At 39.3% G+C, this 21,688-nt stretch overlaps 1 protein-coding gene across 1 annotated transcript in view; it reads left to right on the top strand.

The window, feature by feature from the left end:
* Window positions 1-8,831, top strand: part of SGCE (sarcoglycan epsilon) — a 55,693-nt gene extending 46,862 nt beyond the window's left edge. Inside the window, exons 10-12 of the mRNA XM_008068859.1 lie at window positions 5,627-5,670; window positions 6,549-6,583; window positions 8,546-8,831. Of these exons, the coding sequence (XP_008067050.1) occupies window positions 5,627-5,670; window positions 6,549-6,583; window positions 8,546-8,596 (130 nt within the window). The 3' untranslated portion in view covers window positions 8,597-8,831. The remainder of the gene's footprint in view (window positions 1-5,626; window positions 5,671-6,548; window positions 6,584-8,545) is intronic.
* Window positions 8,832-21,688: the final 12,857 nt, after the last annotated feature.

Here is a 21,688-nt window from a genome sequence, read left to right as displayed (position 1 = left end):
CACAGGCACACTGGAGAACCCAATACTGGCACTTTACTAGTGCTTAGACATCAGGCGTTTTTCCAATCTCATTAGTTTTTCCACCAATATCCTTTTTCTGCTCCAGGATTCTCTCTAGGGTGCAGTAATCATCATGTCTCCTTGGTGTCCTCAAGTCTGGCAGTTCTTAGTCCTTCCTTGTGTCCCACGTCCTTGGCAGTCTTGAAGAGCACTAGCCAGGCATTCCATAGACCTGTGTCCTCTCACCCCCATGCTGCGGCTAGTCAAGTTTTCTGCCTCTGTACTAATTCATCTGTGTAGCTCAGTGAGCAAGTGTTACCATTAATTGTTGGAAAAATGTTCCCCTTTGTAGGCATTCCCCTTACTTGTTGCAGTTCATTTCTGGAATCAGGTTGTAAAGTGATTTTTTTTTTTTGAGTTGGAGTCTCACTCTGTCCCCTAGACTGGAGTGCAGTGGCACGCTCCCAGCCACCACAGCCTTGACCTGCTGGGCTCCAGCAATCCTTCCGCCTCAGCCTTCCAAGTAGCTGGAACTAACAGGTGTGTGCTACCATGCCCGGCTAATTTTTGATTTATTGTAGAGATGAGGTCTCGCCAAGTTGCCCAGGCGGGTCTCGAACCCATAGGCTTGGGCAATCCACTCACCTCAGCCTCCCAAAGTGCTGGGATTACAGACTGAGCCACCGAGCCCGGCTGTAAAGTGATTCTTAAAAGGAAATTGGCTTTGCCCAAAGAAATGTTGTTGCGATTGCGGTTATGTTTGTGACCAAAGGCTTAACCTCAAAGTTCTATTACGGATTTGACTACTCTACCTGAAAGATTACCTTTGTAATTATTTAAATGAAAAAAATTAAATTCCAAGTCACAGAATGTTAGGCTCTTAAAAGAATGTTGAGAGAGTCTAACCTAGTTCCCAGACCACAGTATGAGTCAGAGTCACCGTGGTGCAGTTATAGTACAGCTCGCAGGATGCAGGTCTGGGGTTTAGTGTCTGGTGGGAGCAGGAAGGTTGAGAATTCCTGATATAAACACTCAAGGATTTTGGTTATGGGATTGGGACACCCAGAGGCTCTGGCATTCCTGGTGGGGGTGGCGGAGGGTATCCACTGTACTGCACACCGAGTTGTAAAAAGGATCCTTTTTCCTCAGCTCCCTGTGTGGAATTGTGAGAGAGGGGTGGCCCATGCACCTCTTCTGGATAATCGGGGCTGTGTGGGTTCACAGCCTCTGGGCTTTCCCACATGTCTTTGAGCTGCCTGCAGAGTAAGAAGTGAGTGCACATCAGAAGACAGCACCAGAATGGAATGGGAAAACGCCACTGAAACCACAGAAAAGTGCTACCACTTTGTAACGTTATGCTTCAGGAAAGGGGCATTGATTGGAGGATTCCAAATATTGATTTCCTAAAAAAATAGTTTATTAATAAATTTGCAATGAATTATGTTTCCTTTTGGAGGTAGACCTGCCTCCTCCTCCTCCTCTTCTTGTACCAACATCAATACCAATCAATTTTTCCTGTGCCGGTGACATCTTTGTGAGGACCCTTATGCAATGAATAATTGGAGAAGGTGCCTCACACATATTCCAGGAAGATTGTAATTGGCTTTACAAATTTTTTCCTTATTCATTATTCTAAACATCATACCTAATCCAGGATAATTGGGTCTCCCTGAAACAGGAGGTAGGTAGGGCTTAGTCTTTTGCAATTTAGCAAATATAAAAGTAGAATTAAGTCTTCTAATTAAAGGTCATATCTAATCATTTTGGCTTTTATTTAAATATGTTTCCATTTGTCCTCTCTTAGGTAATAATGGCAAACAACTTTATGGAAAAATTCCATGAATAAAAATTTAAATTTTAAGAACATTTAATATCAATTGAAGACAATATTTCAGGGAACATGGTAATGGTTTCCTGTTGACAAGAAGTGTCAGTCAGCCAAGAATATTTCAGAGCCATTGAATTCCAAAACTCTATTACTATATCCTGTTGTTAAATGACTCCATACTAATTCAAAATAGGAATGTTTTACATTTCACTTAACTAATGTTATTTTCTTTTAACTCTAGCACAGATTCTGTGACTTTAAGCAAATCATTTTGCTTTGAGTCTTGAAGCAGGTGGCGATATAATCAGTTGTTAATCATCAACCTTACTCATAGAATTACTCTACAGGGTATCCAAGACTGTCAAATTACCTTAAAATAGTGGTACAAATAACAAATAATTGTGTATCCCCATCACTTATTTATTAATTTGCAAGTAATTTCCTTTACTTTCTTAAAGGATGAAGTTTATGCAGAGATTAGTTTATACAATTTTCTATTTCAATGCATGTGATTAATGGTAATACAATTAGAAAATAATGAATGCTAATAATTAAGTTACTTACAGTTTTCTTAAATTTTTACGTAATGCACTTTACACATAATACTCTATTCAGTTAGTCCCTGAATAACTTAATTATCCTAAACAGTTTATGACTTTATAAAGGTCCTTTCCTTGCAGGATTATAGGCCCTCAATCTGAAATCTCCGGCATCTACCCCCATGTAATTGCCCTAGGCAGTCAGCACTCACCAAAGATGGATGTGCCCGTTTTCTTCCTGCCCTCTCTGCTTCTCAACTCTTAGAGTCAGTCATGGACACATTTCCCCTATGCCTGAAGCAGAGCTCCTGTGAGTTGTGTCTCTAAACTCTTAAGTGGAATACGCAGATTCAGATATGCCCATCTTAGACGTTCTGTCACGCTCACAGGTTCACATAGAGTCACGAGCTTGGCAACCACAGAAACAGCTTAGTGTGCACACCTTGGAGACTCTGGGGATGTTGACTTTAGTGGTTTTTCTGACTGAGCACCTTTTTGCATACATAAGCACTTTTGATGTAACTCGTCTAAATTTCAGTTGACATTGCAAGTGCGTGTGTGCTTCATTCACATTTCACCACTTTGGACACATGCTGCATACCTTCTTACATCTCTCAACCAATGTGAGACACAGTCACTCTTTTGCTTATCTTCTCCAGGTGAGTCTTGCTAGTTTGTGGTGCTTTCTCAACCGGCTGTCTCTCTTCACCTCGCCGAGCCCATTGTGATTTAGAAAGTTTAGCAGTGTAGCTGTAGCAGAAGAGGAAAAAATGGAGGCTAGAGAAGAAGTGACAGGGCATGGGTTGACCTTGATCAGTGGTTTTCAGGCTGTACTTCACAGAACAGTTTGTTGGGAAGGCCAACAGGAGAGGAGAGGGGGCTCCAACTGCCTCATTTAAGTATCGATGATGAATTTGGGGTATCCTTGATCTAGGGCTTTTGAAAAACCTGTGTTTGTGTTTACCAACCACTACCTGTGTTAGGACACCTTCACATTGTACTTTCTTTGTCCTTTTTGTGTATTTTATCAAAATGTGTTGATATACTCTTAGCAGGCTAGGTAGAGCTAGAGATGATAGGGAATGAGAAGTGTTGGTGTGTGGTGTGTGTAGAAGGTGCTGTAGTTTTGAGTGCAGAATAGATCCAAATCCACTGTGCCCAAATAGTTACAGTAAAATATATCTTGCCACCCCAACCCAGATGCCATGCAATTGTGGTTTATAAATTTATAAACTGTGGTTTATAAATTTATCTTTTTACTTTTGTGACCAAAACCAATGTAAATACATAGTGTGAAATATGGAAGGAACAAACCAACCAAAAGAAAGACTCTCCTAGACCACATAAGGATACATAATAGCAAAAAGAATGTAATTATTGGGATGAATTATTAAGTTCCTCAGCTTGAATTAGAATGGAATTTGTTATTTCCTTAGCAATATATTTAAAATGGAACTAAAACTTTAAAAAGAAAATCACTCAAAGGCAGTAACAGCTGTAGACTAAATTAAGAGTTTAAACAGTATTTAGCTGGCATACATAGTTTTCCACTTTAGGTTGTTGTATTTGGAGCACAGTATTTGCCTGACTGAAACGATTCAGCTCAATGCTTTCGAACTCTATTCCTTACCGGTTTGTAGAAATGCCGTAGGGGCCAGCATGTGGGGTGAAAGAGACAAAGCAGACGGGATTCCAGGCTCCCTTGTTGAACCCGGGCAACCTCACATTTATCTCTTTTGTGCATCAGAGTTCTGCTTAGAGTTTCAATTAGCTGGAATTCCACTGCTGAAAAGAAACAAAAATCTTTGAAAATTCCCAGCTTGCATCAAACCTTAGTCTGTTGCAAGGGGCCAATTCCTAAAGTTTCTTTTACACAGAACCCATATTGTTCATTTTGTAAACTAATTTTGATTGCAAAATTTGAAATGAAGTGGGTGTATCTGGATGTTGGTGAACGTATGCGTATTGTATGAGTCTCTGTGTCTTCTCTTTTGCATGTATTCGTTTAAAACACTTGACACGCTTACCTCCAGGGATACCCTCAAACTAGGATGGTTCTCACTGGTAAGGCTCTTTGGAGCAGGTAAATATGTGTGCAGAGAAATATGGCAGCCATTGGCATGTTAGGAAAGCATCCTGAATGGTAGCCTTAGAGAGAGCAGGCATAGAGAGGCAGATCTCAAGAGGTTATTTTTTTAGTTACAAATAATGTGTTAACGTGTTCACAGCACTTCCTGTGGGAGTGTCACATTATCAAGTAGCACATGTGTGCTGGAGCAGATTTTTGAGTTGATTTTGTAAGGACAAATAGGAGCTGGGTGGGTGCAGGACACAATGGTGGCCGTGGTGGTGGGCTGACCTTCTCAAGCAGGTGGGGGACTTGGTATGAGGGACCTTCCAGGCCACTCGGAGAAACCCGAGACTTAATTGGCAGACAGGCCTAAGGAAATGTTGGAGTGTGTTATTTGAATGACATGATCAGATCTGTGCTTTAGAGGATTGTTCTGACAGTAGTGTGCATAGTGGATGATAAGGGAACAAGAATATGAACCAAGAAACAGGTCAGACCAGCTCCAAGGGTCTAGGAGAGAGAGGGTAAGGACTTTGACCAAGGCAGCAGCAGAAGAGGGGAGGGAGGAAGCAGTGTCCAGCAAGATAGGAACCAGGTCCGTGTTCCCCAGTGACTGGATGTGGGGACTGAGCACGAGGGCAGGGGTGAGGGCGGCATGTGCATTTTGACCAGTGTGCCCCTAGGGTGAATGACCAGCATCTTCTCTGGTAGAAGAGTCCGGATCTGGGATGGTGAAGGGAGGTGGTCACATGCTTTGCTCCTTAAGAATGTGAGTGTGCACATACCTTCTGGACCTAGAGCTGCAATATGCAGGGGAAGAGCACCAGCCACCGTGTTCACATCTTTATCTGCCATGTACCAGCTATGAGGTCTTGTACCTCTAAGCCTATTTCCTCATCCATAAAATGGGAACAATAATAATCCTTACCTCTCAGGTAAGGGCAGTTGTGAGGTAGAGTACCGCATGTAGTGAGAATTCCATGCATGCTTTCATGTGTGGTCATTTTTTATCCTTCTCGGACCTCAGTTTCTTCATCCATAAACTCATGAAAGGGGAAGGGGAGTTGTGCTGGATGACGTGACCTAGGGTCAGAGTTACCTGTGAAGTTGTTATTCTAACACGTCTGCTCTTTGTTTACATGTGTGTCCACAAGCACAGCTTGACTCAACAATATTAATCATTTCTAGGAACTTGCCACATCAGACTCAGATCCCCCAACAGCAGACCACAGGTGAGTGCTAAGAATAACCAACTGATGTATACGGCTGAAGCTAATAGGTGAAAAGATAGATAACTAGGGCGCTGTATAATTTATGAAGCTTCAGCTTCTTCAAGTAAGGCAAAACAGCTGTGTCATTCCTTTATCAGACTTAGAACCTCAGAAGAATAGCCTAGATTATTCCATAGATTGGCATCAGAATGATAAACACAGGGTAAATGATCTTAGAGCAAAACCATCCCTGGAGGTCCTGCCTCATTAAGAGAAGACTGAATAAAATTCCCTTCCCTCGATGAAGCGGCCCATTCTTCCCCGGTACGAAAAATTCTTAGCTTGGATGCATGCAGGATTTGTCTCGGTAAGTGAGCAGCTTGAAACTGACTCTTACAAAAGGAAACCATTGTGACTAATCACTGAGGCTTCAGAGGGATAAAGGAGAAATGGCTGGCCTGGTTTTAAAGCTGCTTTAGAAAGCTGTTCTGACATGACCAGTGACAACAAGATGGCGGACAGTTCTCGCTGGACTGTTCTCTCTCCCTGAGACTTGCTTTCTTTAAGTTTATTTCTTTCAAGTACCCCTAAACATTTTCCACAGCCAATTATTTCATTCATCTTGGTACTGAGTAGATAACTTATTCATGATTGTCTTCTAATTAGTGGTTGATTCCTCATCCTAATTGCCAGGCAACCATAGTGCCTTTGTAGCTCTTTTGGAAAAGCAAGAAACGTTTAAAAATGTAAGTCGGGTGTGGAATTCTAAGTATGAATAGTGGCATTGTGGTAGGGAAGCCATTAAGAAAGTCTCTTAAAAACTTCAGGCACATATAGAAATGTACTGGATATTTTCATTTAGAAATTATCTTCTCTGTTACTGCTTTCGGGAATTTAAGGAGATTTTCGTTTGACAACTTTTCAAAGATTCGAGGCAAGTATAATAAAGTTGTTCATCAGATTTTAATTATGAGATAATGTTTATTGGAACTTTTCCCCACAATTTTGATTACTTGTTTTAATTAAGTGCTAACATGTTTCAGCAAGACTGTTCAATATATTGATGCGGTGGTGCTATTTTGTAAGCATCCAGGAGATTGATGAAGGAACAATCTTTGTTACAAATTTGAGTCACCTTTTATCCAGTTTGCCTCTCTGTGGGGAAAAAAAAATGAGTCACCTAAAGAGAAGAAAAAGATAAATGAATCCCTGCTACCATGATTCCAAGGCTTTTTTGAGAGAGGAAAAGTTTAAAAGACTGTTTCTATGATGAAATGATAGAGCGTCTTCCTTATTGGCCTCATTGACTTCCACCACTCCTAAATATGGCTTTCTTCTGATTCTTAATTATTTCAGGCATGGAGTGAGTAGAAGGAAGACAATTTCTAGAAAAATAGTAAATATTTCTTTTGAGTATTTTAAGAAAATCCAAATTTTACTTACCCACTGGAGAAATAGGAAACTTAAGTAGTTGGTATTAGGGTAATTTATTTGATAGTCATGTGGATTTTTTTAACAAGTGCATTTGTTATTGTGCTACATCTTAGTAATGAGGAGCATTTCCAATTTAAGGACAATTTTGCCTAAGCAAATAGGATAAGAGCCAAAGAATTTTCCTAGGGGAATTTTAGGTTGTTCAATCCAATTTTTAAAATTATTTTTCTGAAACAGGTTTTGGGGAGAAGGCATTTTGCTTGAGTCAAGAAAGCTTTGATCTCCTTTTTTAGTTAACACTATGGTCTATTATCTTCTTGTTTTCTTATGTTTGTCTGCAATTTAGATCGTATTATTGACTAAGTACACCATCTCCTCTTGGTTGTTTTATTGTTATTGTGGTTGTTTTTCAGTGAGTCCCAAAATATCTAAGTACTAAAGGAAGAGAGACCACCCTAGCATTTTGTTTTGTTTACAGTTATGAAAGATTGTTGTGTTTCTGTATCTGACGCATTTAAAGCTAAATGAAGCCATACCTTCTAGAGAGAACAGCTAAATGGACAGTTGCATTTCCTCTTCTTGTTCTGTTCATTTAGATGAAAAAAATATTGTTTCTCACTTTGCAAATGATTCTGCTCTGCCTGCAAATTATGGATCCAGGGCTGTGTACGTGGTTTCATGGGCACAGCGACTTTTCTGTCCTCTTGCCCTGGTTCTCTTGGTCCTGCACAGAGCAGCCACATTGATGCACAGTTGTCACAGGACAGCCATGGGCTTTCTCCAAGTGCTTGGGCGCGCTGTACTAGTGCCAGTTTTCTTTATGAAGGTAATTGAGACACAGAGTTTGTATCTTGGATATCAAGTCATTTTATTTGTAGCTTCTTACTTGGAATTTGTCAGGGGAAAGTAGACTTTGAAGTTTGTTGCATTTAGTTGGTTGTTTCCTTTTAACTTCTCATCAAAAGTTTAAGCAATGAGCTAGCTGCTGGGGTATTTCTGGGCTTGGGCACCGACTGGGATAATGGCGCAGTGGAAAGCTGACAATCGCGCTGCCTTCTGGACCAGGCCCAAGCCATTAGGTTTGATGCCCCTTCAGGTTTTCTCGTTTTCTTTGCCTTGCCAACCCACATGATATTTCTTAAAAGCCACGATTAAAAGGTACAGTCATGCATCCCGCAGTCAGCCTCATTCTTTTTGTTTGTTGTGGGAGGAATTTTCAAACTGTACCTTTTGAAAATAACAAAACATTATAGCTTTGGTCCAAGAAGGAGAGGACTAATTTAGAATTTTTCCTTTCTTTTTTGTTTTTTTAAAAACCAAATGCAGGGAAATAATGCAGTGTAATTATTTTAGATTATGTTAAGAAGATAGACATTTTCTCCTTGCTATAATTTGTTTTGCTCATACTCGAGCATGTTTGTGCCCTGACTAACACATGTCCACACTCCTTCTTGTGTGACAGGTAAATGGTATCCCTGAAGAAAGAAAGCTGACCGAGGCCATGAATCTGTAGACAGACGCCGTGGTGGTCACTCCTGCTTCCTTCCTCTTACAGTAGTGCATGAGCTTTCCTGGCATACAGTGTGCATGTCGACAGTATTGAGTATGTATCAAATAATACCGCATAACTTTCATTTTATTAATGTATTTTTTTGTACTTAAAGCATTTTTGACAATTTGTAAAACATCGATGACTTTATATTTGTTACAATAAAAAAGTGATCTTTAAAATAAATATTATTAATGAAGCCTGATGTCTGGTGAAATTCACTTCAGAATACCTTGGGCATCTCCCAGTCGCTATGAGCGGGTTCATGTCTCATCCTCACTCAGGAAGTTCTTACCGAGTGCCTCCCATAATACATGGAATGTCTGTCCTGTGTTCCAAGTGAGCAGCCCACCTAAATAATGCTCGAACACTTATATCCTCAAGGCCTATTGTTTGGTATGCCACCTTCCGGAGTGTTCTAGAATGAACCTAGCTTTATGGAACATGGGACTGATGATAGCTGGTTCATGCAGGGCAGCTCAGGTTACATACTCACTGACTCCATAGCCAAGTATCTGGCTGCAGATACAAGCCAGGAGCTGGAATACAAAAAGATAGTAGTTACCTGCTCGTGGTGACAGGGACTGACTCCAGAACCCCAGGATCCCCTGTGGTGGCCTATGTTCACACCTTTGCAGAGTGTCCTCAAATTATTTTGATCTACTTCATGCATCTGGGCAATGATCAATGCAGCCATTGGGTCAGCAAGCAGTGCAACTTTTGATGAAGACTGAACTAGCTAGAAAGGCATCTCTTACTCTGCTCTGGGCAGATTTTGCTGCTGCCTGTTAATTGGTCAGAGGTCACAAAAACACTATCTAAATCTGATTCCAGAATCCCAAAAGACTCCCTGTTAGTGTTATGTCCAGCAACTTGTCTTCCGCTCGGGAGGATACTCTACCCTGTCATTGACAGTAGAACCCCCTGCTTCTTCCTGGGTCTTAACAGAGGTTGCAGGTTCTTTTGTTTCATGAAGATGTATCTGTTACTTGTATTCCTGTCCCAGATAACTAGGGCCTTGCCACTTGCCAGTCTCCAGGAGTAATCAACTGGAGATTGTAGATGTATTACATCAGGGTCATGGCCTAGGAGGAAGGAGGGATTGTCAAGACTACAGAGGAGTAGATTGTGACACGGCTGTAGACAGCTGACCAGCTGTTGCCCCTGCCAGGTGAAGTAACACTGTTGCTGGGAGCCCGAAGGGCAGAAGCAAAGTAAGACATCATCAGAAACTGAAGATTAGAGCCAGGAACTATATTAATCTGTTCTAGTAAAGAGGCCCTTCAGGGACTGGAACGTGCAATTGGAGTAGCACTGGTTGTTGCATGGACCACACTGAGGAACAGAGGGGGGTAGAAGTCATTGACCAGCATATCACAGATCTTTGATAATAGCCTTAATCTCAGTAATTCCTCTGAAAAAGTGATTTTGCTTCTGACATCATATTTTGATAGGAAGAGTCCAAATAATTTTCCCTTGGTTGATACTATTCTCCTAATCCTTACTTTATGGGGGGAACAAAGTGCCATACACTGAGGATTTCTGTCTCAACTGTGGACACTCATAGTGGGCAGATGACTATGTGGTGAGCTGGGGTCCAAATGGTGAACTTAAAACACCCTTTTCAGCCAGAGAAAGATCTTGCCCTAAAATACTGACTATAGTGGCTTATTGCATTTTCAGGAATTCAGGTAAACTCAGATTTAGATTCCAGATATCCCCTAGAAGTTTGTGATCTTTTCACCCTCCAGGGTATACTCACCCATATAAATGGCACCCTCTCTTTGGAGAAAGTCTGGGTTCAATTACCACACAGTGTATATCCGAGGTTGTGACATTTCTCATTATTCCAAAGGTTCCATGTCTGTAAATGATGCCTTAGAATTGACTAACGGACTGTGATTCTTGAGAACACTGAATTTGGTAAGTCCTTTACCCACCAAGCTCTTACTTGCAGGGTGCATCAGTAGTATGACTGGGCAGCAAGCAATAAAGAATTGTTGCTCCATAGACAAGTACCAGTTGCAGCCATGAAACTGAAAGCCCCTAAATACTTAGGTCACAATACACCATTAAAATTTCAGATCTTTAAGTCTTCACTGATGACAGAAAAGAGCATTGGGTAAAACTGCCAAGGCTAAATTTGAGGCCAAGAGAATGCTTAAAAGACAATTACATGGAAAGTAGCATCAAAACCAGCTCCTCCAGGTCCTCCAAGTACATTCACAGCAAGCAGTTGAGGTATGTGAGACTCAGGGTAATGGTCTAGGAATTGCATTCTCACTTCTCATGTCTTGATGATACGCAGTTGAGTGAATGAAGAAAAACCTTCAATCAAGCCCTCCTGAGATGGAGCAGCCTCACAAATTTACATTTTCAAATTTCCTATGAAACACCCCTACCATTTGCTTATTTATCGAATGCCTAATATGTTAATATGAGTTAGGTGGTGTTCTAAGGATGCAGTGGGGAGCCAAACTGGACACAGGTTTTATTCTCATGGAGTTTACAGTCCAGTAGGGAACACAGACATCAATCAAGTAGTCATACAAACAAATGTCAACCTGCTATTGTGATCAATGATATGAGGGGAAAGCATTTGATGCTATAACAGCCTACCGCAGGGAAGTCAACCCAGTCAGCAAGGTCAGGGAAGTGTGCCTAGAATTTGTACTGATCTCAAGAGGATTCACAGAAATTCATAAGATTAACAGGCAGATGGAGGAGCATTATTTAAGCCCTTTTGGGAGAAGAGATCCTAGTGAGTACAGGGTTCTATCAAAAGTCCAGTGTTGCCAGAGTATGGAGAACAGGTAAGGAATTGTGGGTGAAGGGTGGGGAAGATGAGGTCCAAGAGGTAGGTAGGACCAAACCATGCATGAACTTGGAAAAAAATTAAGTCTGAAGGATTTTAAGACTGAAATTTGATGTGATCATAGGTTGCATTTTTATACAAACAGTCCAACAATAATAGAATGGAGAGAGCAGGGGGGCAGAGTGGGTGTGGAGAAACCAATTGGGAGTCTAGTGTAGACACAATTGGAGAAATGGTAACTTTGACTAAGATCATGGTGGGAGACGTGAGAGCTATTTAGGAGGTAAAATAGACAGCGGTTGTTGGTACATTGATATTTTGGAAATGGTGTTAAGGAACAGAACCAATTCTGATGTATGGATTTTTTCTTGATAAAATGGTGTTATTATCCATTTTGATAGGATGACCATAGGAGAACCAGGATGGAAGAAAATCATACAAGTTTAGTTTTATGCACGGTGAACTTGTAGTGCCTTTGAAAACCAAGAGAAGTAGGCAATAGGATATTGAATTTGAGACTCAGAGTAGATGTCTAAACTTGTGCTATGATTGGTGAGACACTTCTGGGTATTTGTAGTCATTGAAGCCATGGGAGTTGATAAGAAAGTCGGTGCTCAGTATGTCACCTGAACATTCGTGGGGCAGCCAAAGGGTGTTATAGTTATTCCCCCAATAGCCAGCAAAAGGGGTAGAGTACCTGAAGTTGGGTATTTGCCAGAGTCTAATGATCAGAGAAAGTCTGAGACGGTATTTTTGTTCATATTTCACAACATTAAAATGTGGTGTTACTTATTAATTTTGTAAAAATTTCATTACTTTATCAGTCTATTAAAAAGTTTTAAAAGACTGTTTATGTACTACAGGGATTTCTGTGATAGATCACCTCACTTTATATTCAGGTAATAAGGCACAGTTCATCTTAGGTAGTTTATCATGTATTTTTTGTATTATGTTTAATTTTTATATGATTAATATTCTCCTTATTACTTTAATTTGGGGGTCCATGTGTGAACCTAAAGCAAATTAAGTGGTGAAACAGTGAGGAAAGATTGAGGTAAACTGGCCTAGCAGAACAATGTACCTTGGTTCTTTATTTTTAACATCTTAAAATATCTTACTGGATTATCAAAACCATTTCATTTATTCATTGGGTGACTATTTAGGACCTTTTTATGTTTTAGGCATTAAATTATGCAGTGGTGAATTAAACATAGTGTGTTATGGAAGACAGCAGACAAAGTCTAGTATATTGTCTGGCACTAATTGGTGCTAAATAAATATTTGTTGATAGAATTAACGTAATTTTTAAAGGTTACAAAAGTTAAAAAAAAAAACGTGTTGAGAATGGGGAAAGGAAGCGACTTAGATTAAATGATCAGAATAGGCCTGTCAGAAGATAAAACATTTAAGATAAAATTTAAAAAATAATCATATGCCAGTCATGCTTAGCAATCTTGTCAGAGAAAATAACATGAGCACAGACCCAAAGACAATATAATTAAAATAGGCGGTTGTAGTTTCTGCCCAGTATCAACATTGCATCCTTCTGGACAAGGTTTAGATCTCTGACCCAGTAGAATCTGTGAGCTATAATGGACTTTAATCTGATTAGTTGAATCTAGGGTGAACGTAAGGCCAACAGAAAAAAAAAGAGGACCAGCAGGTTGGTCGGAAGCCAGTTCTTTATGTACTGTGGGCAGTGGGGTTGGGTGACACTTCAGTCTCAAGCACAAGAAGAAGCTCTGTGTGGCTACAGCATACCGAGTGAGGGGAAAGCAGGATTAAAGATCATTCTTGGGATGTAAACAGAGTCCTACTAGTCTTTTAGGCTTTGATTAAGAAGTTTGAATTTCATTCCAAAAACTTTGGAAATAAAGCATTTGAAGTAACATGATTCAATTTGCATTTAAAAAGTACTGGGCTTGTGAAGATGGTGAAGTAAAGAATACCAAAAGTTCTCTCCTCAATAAATGAAAAAACTGGCAAAAATTTGTCAGCATTACATTTTCCAGAGCTCTAGAAGTTAACCAAAGGCTTATAGCAGTGTGGGGAGGGTTTACTCGATAAAATGAAACAAAACAGTTGAATCTTGGTAAGGTCAGCAAACTTCATGAGACTTTAACTGTCCTATTCTCATCCTTCTCTCTCCAGCACCATTGTGGCTTTAAAAATAAACATCCTGCAATCGTGGTGAAAACCAGCAGTCTGGTAGCCACCAACAGGGACAGAATAAAGTTGGAGTTCCTTCAAAGCCTCTATTAAAGATAATTATTGTTATTTTACCTATCTGGTGGCTCCTTGGATGACCCACTTGCAAGGCTGCCTTTCTTTATTGGACCTCAGAACTCTCCAACTATGAAATCCTTTTACTTGGGGCATTTGGCAAAAACAATTATAGGCAATTGATGAATTTTCCAGCTGCCCGAAATGGTAAATAACAGATGGGGCAAACAGTAGACAAACCAAGAAACTTAAAAGGAAAAGCTTAGAGACTGAGGTGTCCATAGGAACTTTGAAGAGTTTCAACATCTTTCTGGAATCTATGAAGTCACCTTCGTGGGTGGGACTGTATGCATGCTCAGGAAGGACCTAAGAACCTTTTGTTCTTACCTTGGGGTGACCTTGAAATTCTGTGTAATAGGGCAGCAAATGCTAAGGCCGTTGTCTACTGACTGGTTAAGTCTTTAAATCATTCCCCAGCAAGTATACAGAGCCCCTTGACAAAGCCATTTAAGAAAATCTCTTAACTGACCACTAAGGTAACCAAGCAAAGACTTCAGTGGCCACACATGACAAAGAATACAGACTTTATAGTATTAGTGTAGAAAAGTCACAAAACAACTCTGGGGAAGAGAATCTGATTTCCAAGATTGATATATTATTTAAAATATCTAGTTTTCACAAATACACACAAAAATACATATGAAACATGTAAAGAAACAAGGAAGTATGGTCCATATGTAGGAAATAAACCAACTAATAGAAATATTCCAAGAAGTATAGAAGTTGGACCTACTGGATAAAGACTTTAAATCAGTTATTTTAAATACATTTAAAGAACTCAAGGAAAATATGTCTAAAAAAACCTAAATGAAGCTATGAGAACAATATTTCACCAAATAGAGATTCTCAATAAAGAGAAATGATAAGAAACAAACAGAAATTCTGAAGTAAATAGGAAAATAACTGAAATGAAGACTTCATTACAACGACTGTGTTGGGGGTTTCCAATACCATCCTCGGTCTCAATGATTCACTAGAAAGACTCATAGAATGAAGAAATGGTCACATTCATGTTACAGTTTACTACAGCAAAAGAATATAGACCACAATTGGCAGAGGGAAAAGTTGCACGGGACAAGTCCAGGAGAAACCAGGTGCAGGCTTCCAGGTAGGTGTTCCCTTTCATGGAGTCACGCAGGGAGGTGCTTAATTGTTTCAGCAAGGACGTGTGGCCATGTATGCAAAGTGTTGCTAACTAGGAAAGCTCATCTAAACCTTGGTATCCAGAATTTTAATTGGGGGTCAGTCACATAGACATGCAGAGACTATGTGAATGACTTGGTATGCTCAGACTTCAGTCTTCACAGAGCAAAATCAAGCATTCATCATAAATCACATTGTTAGAATAAACTTATCTGGTCAAACTGGTACAGTGTAGCCTCAAAACAGGTATTCACCATAAATACAGGGCCTCAAGTATATGTAAACTCTTACCAAGGATAATATTCCAAGGGCTTCGAGGTTATCTTTGAGGAGCTGGCTAAGAGCCAGGCCTGAAGACAAATTTTTTTTTAAATGTATAGGATTTGATCAAGCCCAGCCTCTTGCACAGGGGTTCAACAGCATATTTGAGCAGGCAGAAGAAAGGATCATCAAACTTGAATATGGAGTAATTGAGTTTTTTCAGTCTGAGAGATAAATAAACAGAGCCCCCGAGACCATGTTACACCATAAGTATATCAACATATGTTGTAGTAGGAATCTCAGCAGGAGAAGAGAGAGCACAAGATACAGATGGAAAGAATATGTCAAGAAATAATGGCCAAAACTTCAAAAATTTGATGAAGAACATTACATATTTAAGAAACTTAGTAAACTTTAAGCAGGATAAACTTAAAGAGCTCCACACTTAGATGCACCATAATTAAAGGGTTGAAAAAAAGAGAGACTCTTGAAAGCAGCAGGAAAAATGTGATGCAATGTGTGCTAGGGCTCCTCAATAAGATTCAGTGGGCTTCTCATCAGAAACCATGGAGGCAAGAAGGAAGAGATGACATTTTCAAAGTCCTGAAACAAAAAGATTGTCAGTCAAAGATTGTATATCCAACAAACATCTTTCAAAGGAAGGAGAAATTAAGACATTTACAGATAAACACAAAGTAAAAATGCTAGAAAACCAACCCTACAAGAATACTAAAGGGAGTCCTTCAAGCTGAAGTGAAAGGACATCGAAGAGAATTTGAATCTACACAAATGCGAAATAAGTAGCTTTATTTATGGTAACTACACCAGTAAATATAAAAGACATGAATATAAATATTAAAAAAAGGAATATGTTGTTTGCTACTCTTCTATCTCAATTGAAATACAACTACATAACACACTAATTATAAATCTGTGTTGGTGAGAACACAATGTATAGATATGTAATTTATGTGGCAACAGTAGAAAGGAGAGGAAGGATAGGAATGGGATTATATGGGATCAAAATATATGACATATTATATGACAAATACAACAGAAAAAACAAAATAGCAGATTTAAGCCTTGCCTTATCAGCAGCTGTATTAAATGTAAATGAATTAAACTCTCCAATTAAAAGGCAGGGATTGGGAGATTGGTTAAAAAAACATAATCCAACCATGTGTTATCTCCAAGAGACACACTTGAGATTCAAAAACACAAATAAGTTGAAAGTGAAATTATATTTAAAAAGGTATTCTAGGCATATAGTAGCTAAAAGAGAGTGGAATGGCTATACTATTACCAAAAATAAGCTTTAAGATGAAAACTATTGTCTTTCACTACATAAAATAAAAAAAATTTTTTTTGCTTTGCATGGCAAACCACCATAGATAAAAAGACAGTGGACAAATGGAGAAGAAATAATTGTAGCATATATCACAGGTAAAAGGTTAATATCTTTAACTCATATGAATTCTTAAATTGAGGCAGAAAAGACCAACAATCTGATAGAAAAAAGAAAAGACAATTAATAAAAATTATATAAATGGTCAAACAGATGAAAAGGTGTTCAATTCCATTCATAATTAGGAAAACACAAAATTATTCTGAGATTCTTATTTATTAGATCAGCAAAATTTCTTTAAAAGTATGACAACACTTTGTATTGTTGACACTATAAAGAAACTAATATTCTCAGATATTGGTGATGGGAAAGCAACCTGGCACAACTATTTTGGAGGGGAATTTGAGAACATCAAAGAAAACTACATACGTATTTATCCCCTTACCTAGAAATTTCACTTATAGTAATACGCTTTAAAGAACATCTCCAACAGTACATAAATAGCTTTGCACAAAGTTGTTCATTGCAGCAATTGTATTTTTGAAATATTGGAAATAATTTGAAGACCCATACATAGAAAAGTGATTAAATTATAGTACATCCATATAACGAAGTATGAAGTAGCTGTGAAATGAATGAAAACTATTTTTATGAAGTGTTACAAAGTGATTTTCAACATACCTTTTTATATGAAAAATGCAAGATAGAAAACGTTTCTATAACATTTTGTAGCTCAGAAAAGAAAAATAATAGTATTGGGAAATGAGAAAATATTCATAATTCTTGTTCAAAAAGAATCCCAGGAAAGAGAAATAAGAAATGAATGAGACTGATTGCCTATGGAAGCAATCCAGTGCAAAGGTGGGTAGCAGAGTTGAGTGGCATTTCTCTAAAGATACACAAATGGCCAGTAAGCACATGAAGATATGCAAATTATTTTTAATATTACAAAATCTAGTATAATTCAATACATTAGTTAATCTAGGGAGAAAGATGAAATGATCATCTCCATGGATGCTAAAAAGTCATTCAGCAAAATTTTTAAACTGCCATTTTGATTTAAAAAAAAAAATCTAAAATAGGACATTACATAGCTCCTTCCCCTGAATATAGCCAGTGCCATGTGGAGCACGAGAACATTCTGACTAGATCAGGAATTTTTTACTTGAAGCATCATGACAAGACAACAAGAAATAAACACTAAGACAATAAAATACCATCAGAGACAGACAATAATAAATTAAAAATAAAGGAGGAGGTGGAACCATCGATGTTTGAAAGTAATATGATTGTGTATCTGAAAACCTAAAAGAATCAACTAAACAATTACAAATGAGTAAACAAATCTCCTTAAGCTAATGAGGTAGAGGTTTAATATAGACATCTCTGTATACAATTACTAATCAGAAGACATAATGATAGAAAAGACCCCATTTAGAATAGCAGCAAAAAGCAAAACATTGAGGAATCAACTTAACTGGAAATTTGAAAATTTTATATAAACAGAAACTGTAACATGTCACTGAATATCAGGAAGGATGCTGTGACAATGGAAAGACTTGTAATTTTAGACAAATAACCAAAGAATGTAATGTATTCTAAATTAATTTTTAAAGTTAATGTGCTTCTAACATAAATGCTAATAGGTTGTTTAAAAAAGAAGATAGACAACCTAATTCTGAATTTTATTTGGAAAAACAAGAATAGGTTAAAAAAAAACACCTCTGATTAAAAAAGAGAGAGCAATAGGGGATGGTGCTTTCCTCAGAAATAAAAACATACTGATAATTTTATAGAATGATATGACACGATGTAACATAATAAAAAGGCTTTATGATTAAAACTGCACGGGACTGTTGAATTGCTAGTGATACCGAGTAAAAAGTCCATCAACTACCCATACTTATCTATAAATTGAGTATATGCTACTGGTAGCAACTCAAATCAGTTACGGAAAAGATGGGCTATTTAATAAACAATACTGGCAAGTAGAAGGTCATTCAAAACAAAATTAGGTTGGATCCCTACCACACATCATAAAGGTATAGAAAAAATACAAATGATTTCCTTCACTACTTTGGAATGGAAAAATCCTCTTTATTCAAAAACTATTCAAAATCCAGAAATCATAAAATAAACCTGCTATATTAAAAGGTGGGGTTTTTTTTTTGTGAAACAAAAACATAAGCAAAAGATAGATTGAGAAAAAAGTGCTTTTATCTCATATCAATGGCAAAGGGCTAACCTACCAATATGTAAAGACTTCCCAGGAGTTGATAAGAAAAGGACCAACAGTCGGCAAGTGAGGCAAGGTAGGCCAGTGTCACCAGAATAATGCAAGATTGTGACAAAGAAGGAAGTAGAAAGAAGTAAAGCTTATTATTTACCTTTCACAGATGGAAAGGGGGCTGCCACTCAGACGAGTGTGGCCTCAAAGGCTGAGAGGCTGGGTATATTTAAGGCTCTTTTGGCTAAGGAAAAAGTTCGGAGGTTGTATTCTTTGGTGTAGATAACAATGAGGTCACAAAGTTCTTTCTAGACATCAGGCACCGGTATCTCGTGACTCCAGGTGGTGGACTGGAGACTGGGCTGGAAGCTGATTATGGAAGACTGATAACAATACATCATTGCCCAAAACATAGATGCCTAGAGAACAACTAGGGCTAGACTTGCTTAAAGGGCTAGAAATAATTACCATGTCGTAACTCTGGGAGGCTGGTTTGACTTCTTGCTAATGATTAAGAGGTCAAGGTATAGGCTGGTCAGCAATACATGACAGGCCTAGGGCTAAGACAGAATGACTGCACTACTGCTAAAATGATTTTACCAAGTTCTTCTGTTCAAGATTCTTGGGGTTCCTACCTTTCACTTATATTGAAACCTAATTCCCAATGTGATGGCACGAGGAGGTGGAGCCTGTGGGAGGTGATTGGTTCATAGAGAGCCCTCACAAATGGGATTAGTGCCCTTGCAAAAGAGGCCCCGGGGAGCTTCCATGCACTTCCACCATGTGAGGACACAATCAAAAGACTCATCTATGAACCAGAAGTCCGACCCTCACCAAACCCCCATCTGTCAGGGCCTTGACCTTGGACTTCCCAGACACCTGAACTGTAAGAAGTAAGTTTCTGTTGTTATACACCACCCAGTCTATGGTATTTTGTTATTGTAGCCTAAGTGAACAAAGAGGGCAAGTAGTATGAGCAAACCCTTCACAGAAAGGGAAATAACAATGGCTTTTAAATTTAAGAGGATGCAAGCTGATAACATGGCGTGTTGGGGAAGGCTGCAGCAGACAGCACAGATGCCTTGCTCTCGGGAGTATGAATTCCTAGGGCCCCTGAGGAGGACTGTCTAGCTATAAATATTAAAATTGCAAATGCATGTCTCTTACGACAAGCAATTCCACGTCTAGTAACCTAGCTTCCACATAAACTCATATTGATGGGAAAGGATGGGTAAATAAAGCTATTCACGGCAATGCTACTTGTGATAGTTGGTTGACACTACCACCAGAAATGGGGGGAAGGTGGGATGAGGTAACACCCATATCACAGAACCCCATGCAATGGTAGCCATGGATGAGGAAATTGTGTGTTAACAGGGAATGGTCCCAGGGAAGACTGCTAAGTGAACAAAAGCGTAGAAACCTGGTGTGTTTTGTGTTGAAAAGAAGAGAAATATGCATGCCTGCCTCCTCGCACTGTATGAAGAAACTTTGTATGAATTCACAACCAGTAAGTATGGCTGTCTACACGTACCCCAGGGGTAGTAGTCATGGAAACAAGTGGCTGCAGAACCGCGGGGGAAATACAACTTTTCACTCTCTGTCCTTAATACTTTTGATTTTTGAACCATCTAAATATATTCTCTATTCAAAAGTAAATGCACAGAAAAGAAATAATCAAGGACCTAGCCTTTGAAAGACAAAGCCGGCAGGCAGAGGCTGGCGCCAGCACATCGCTATTTCTATTTTCTCCGCATAGCTTCCCTGGTATTTTAAAGATGACCAGAATGCCGAGGAGAGAGGCTTACCCGTCCTCTGGTGTCTTCTTTCGAAGCTCCCCTTATAACTCCATTGGTATTTTCGAGGCTAGCACCTTGCCAAAAATGAAGTGCACACATGCTTCATGTAGGAACGATGATGCGCTCACGGGGATTTTAATTTTTGTTTCAGTAATACGCCTGCGCCTTTCACATGGGCCTGCCCAGATGGTATCAGAACTCAGAATTAAAGATAACCACCGGTGTGGTAGAATAGAGTGTAGAAGACTCACATCAATAGGAAAGAAAGAAAAATAAGACCACTGCCACATGTTAGAAAAGAGAAATAAATCGTTACAATAGAGTAATTGCCAAAAAACTGTGACATAAGATGGGTGCACACTACTAGCCTCTGGTAGCCACGAAGCAATGGGTCACATGGGAGTCTGGGCTTGCAGCCTTGATTCCAGTAGCAAATCAATCTCTACCGGAAAGTGAGAATAACACACACACACAGGGGTGGAAGTAATGAGACTAGAAATTCTGGTTAGCAGAACAAACATGAAAGCGTGAAGCCCCTTGCAGGAGTCTGGAGAACAGCTACACTGGCTGATGGCAAGTGCAAATCTGGGCGTTAACTGTGAGGACCCAGGGTCAGAGAAGGGTTTTCTCTGCCTGTTGAAAAGCCTCATCAGGAGAACCATCATAGCCACACCACTAGGACCTGAGGGGAGGTCAAGACCTGGCCAGCATCCTCCTCAGGAAAAGACTTGGAATCATGCTTAATCACAGACAGACCGGCCCTCAAGAGCCCAGATTTCTGCTCCATAGAGTGCTGACTCAGCCGTTTGATTCCGTAAAATGTTTAAGGTGGGTGTTACTGAAGGTCCCCCGTGGCACATTAGTGAGAGAGGAAACTCAACCAAGCATCCATGGAATGACTGGCGTTGAGCAGCAGTACTTCCTGACGTACCCTCCGAGGTAAACTGTTGTATGTCGCATAGACTGAAGTACTGAAACGAAGTGATGCACTAAATGGAAGCATCGACCATAAACGAGCCAGAGACTGGAAAAGACCTTGTGCTTTGAAAAAAAAAAATTGTAAGAGTGTTTGACGTAAGGATATTAAAAGTAGGCCTATTGGTTTTTTGGGTTTTTTTTGAGTTGGAGTCTCACTCTGTTGCCCAGACTGGAGTGCAGTGGCCGCTCCCGGCCACCGCAGCCT

Source organism: Carlito syrichta, unplaced genomic scaffold (assembly GCF_000164805.1).
Source record: "Carlito syrichta isolate Samal-C Ts95f unplaced genomic scaffold, Tarsius_syrichta-2.0.1 Scaffold311602, whole genome shotgun sequence".
NCBI classification, from domain to species: Eukaryota; Metazoa; Chordata; class Mammalia; order Primates; family Tarsiidae; genus Carlito; species Carlito syrichta.
The sequence above is the reverse complement of the archived record's forward strand: the minus strand, read 5'-3'. Positions and strand labels throughout refer to the sequence as shown.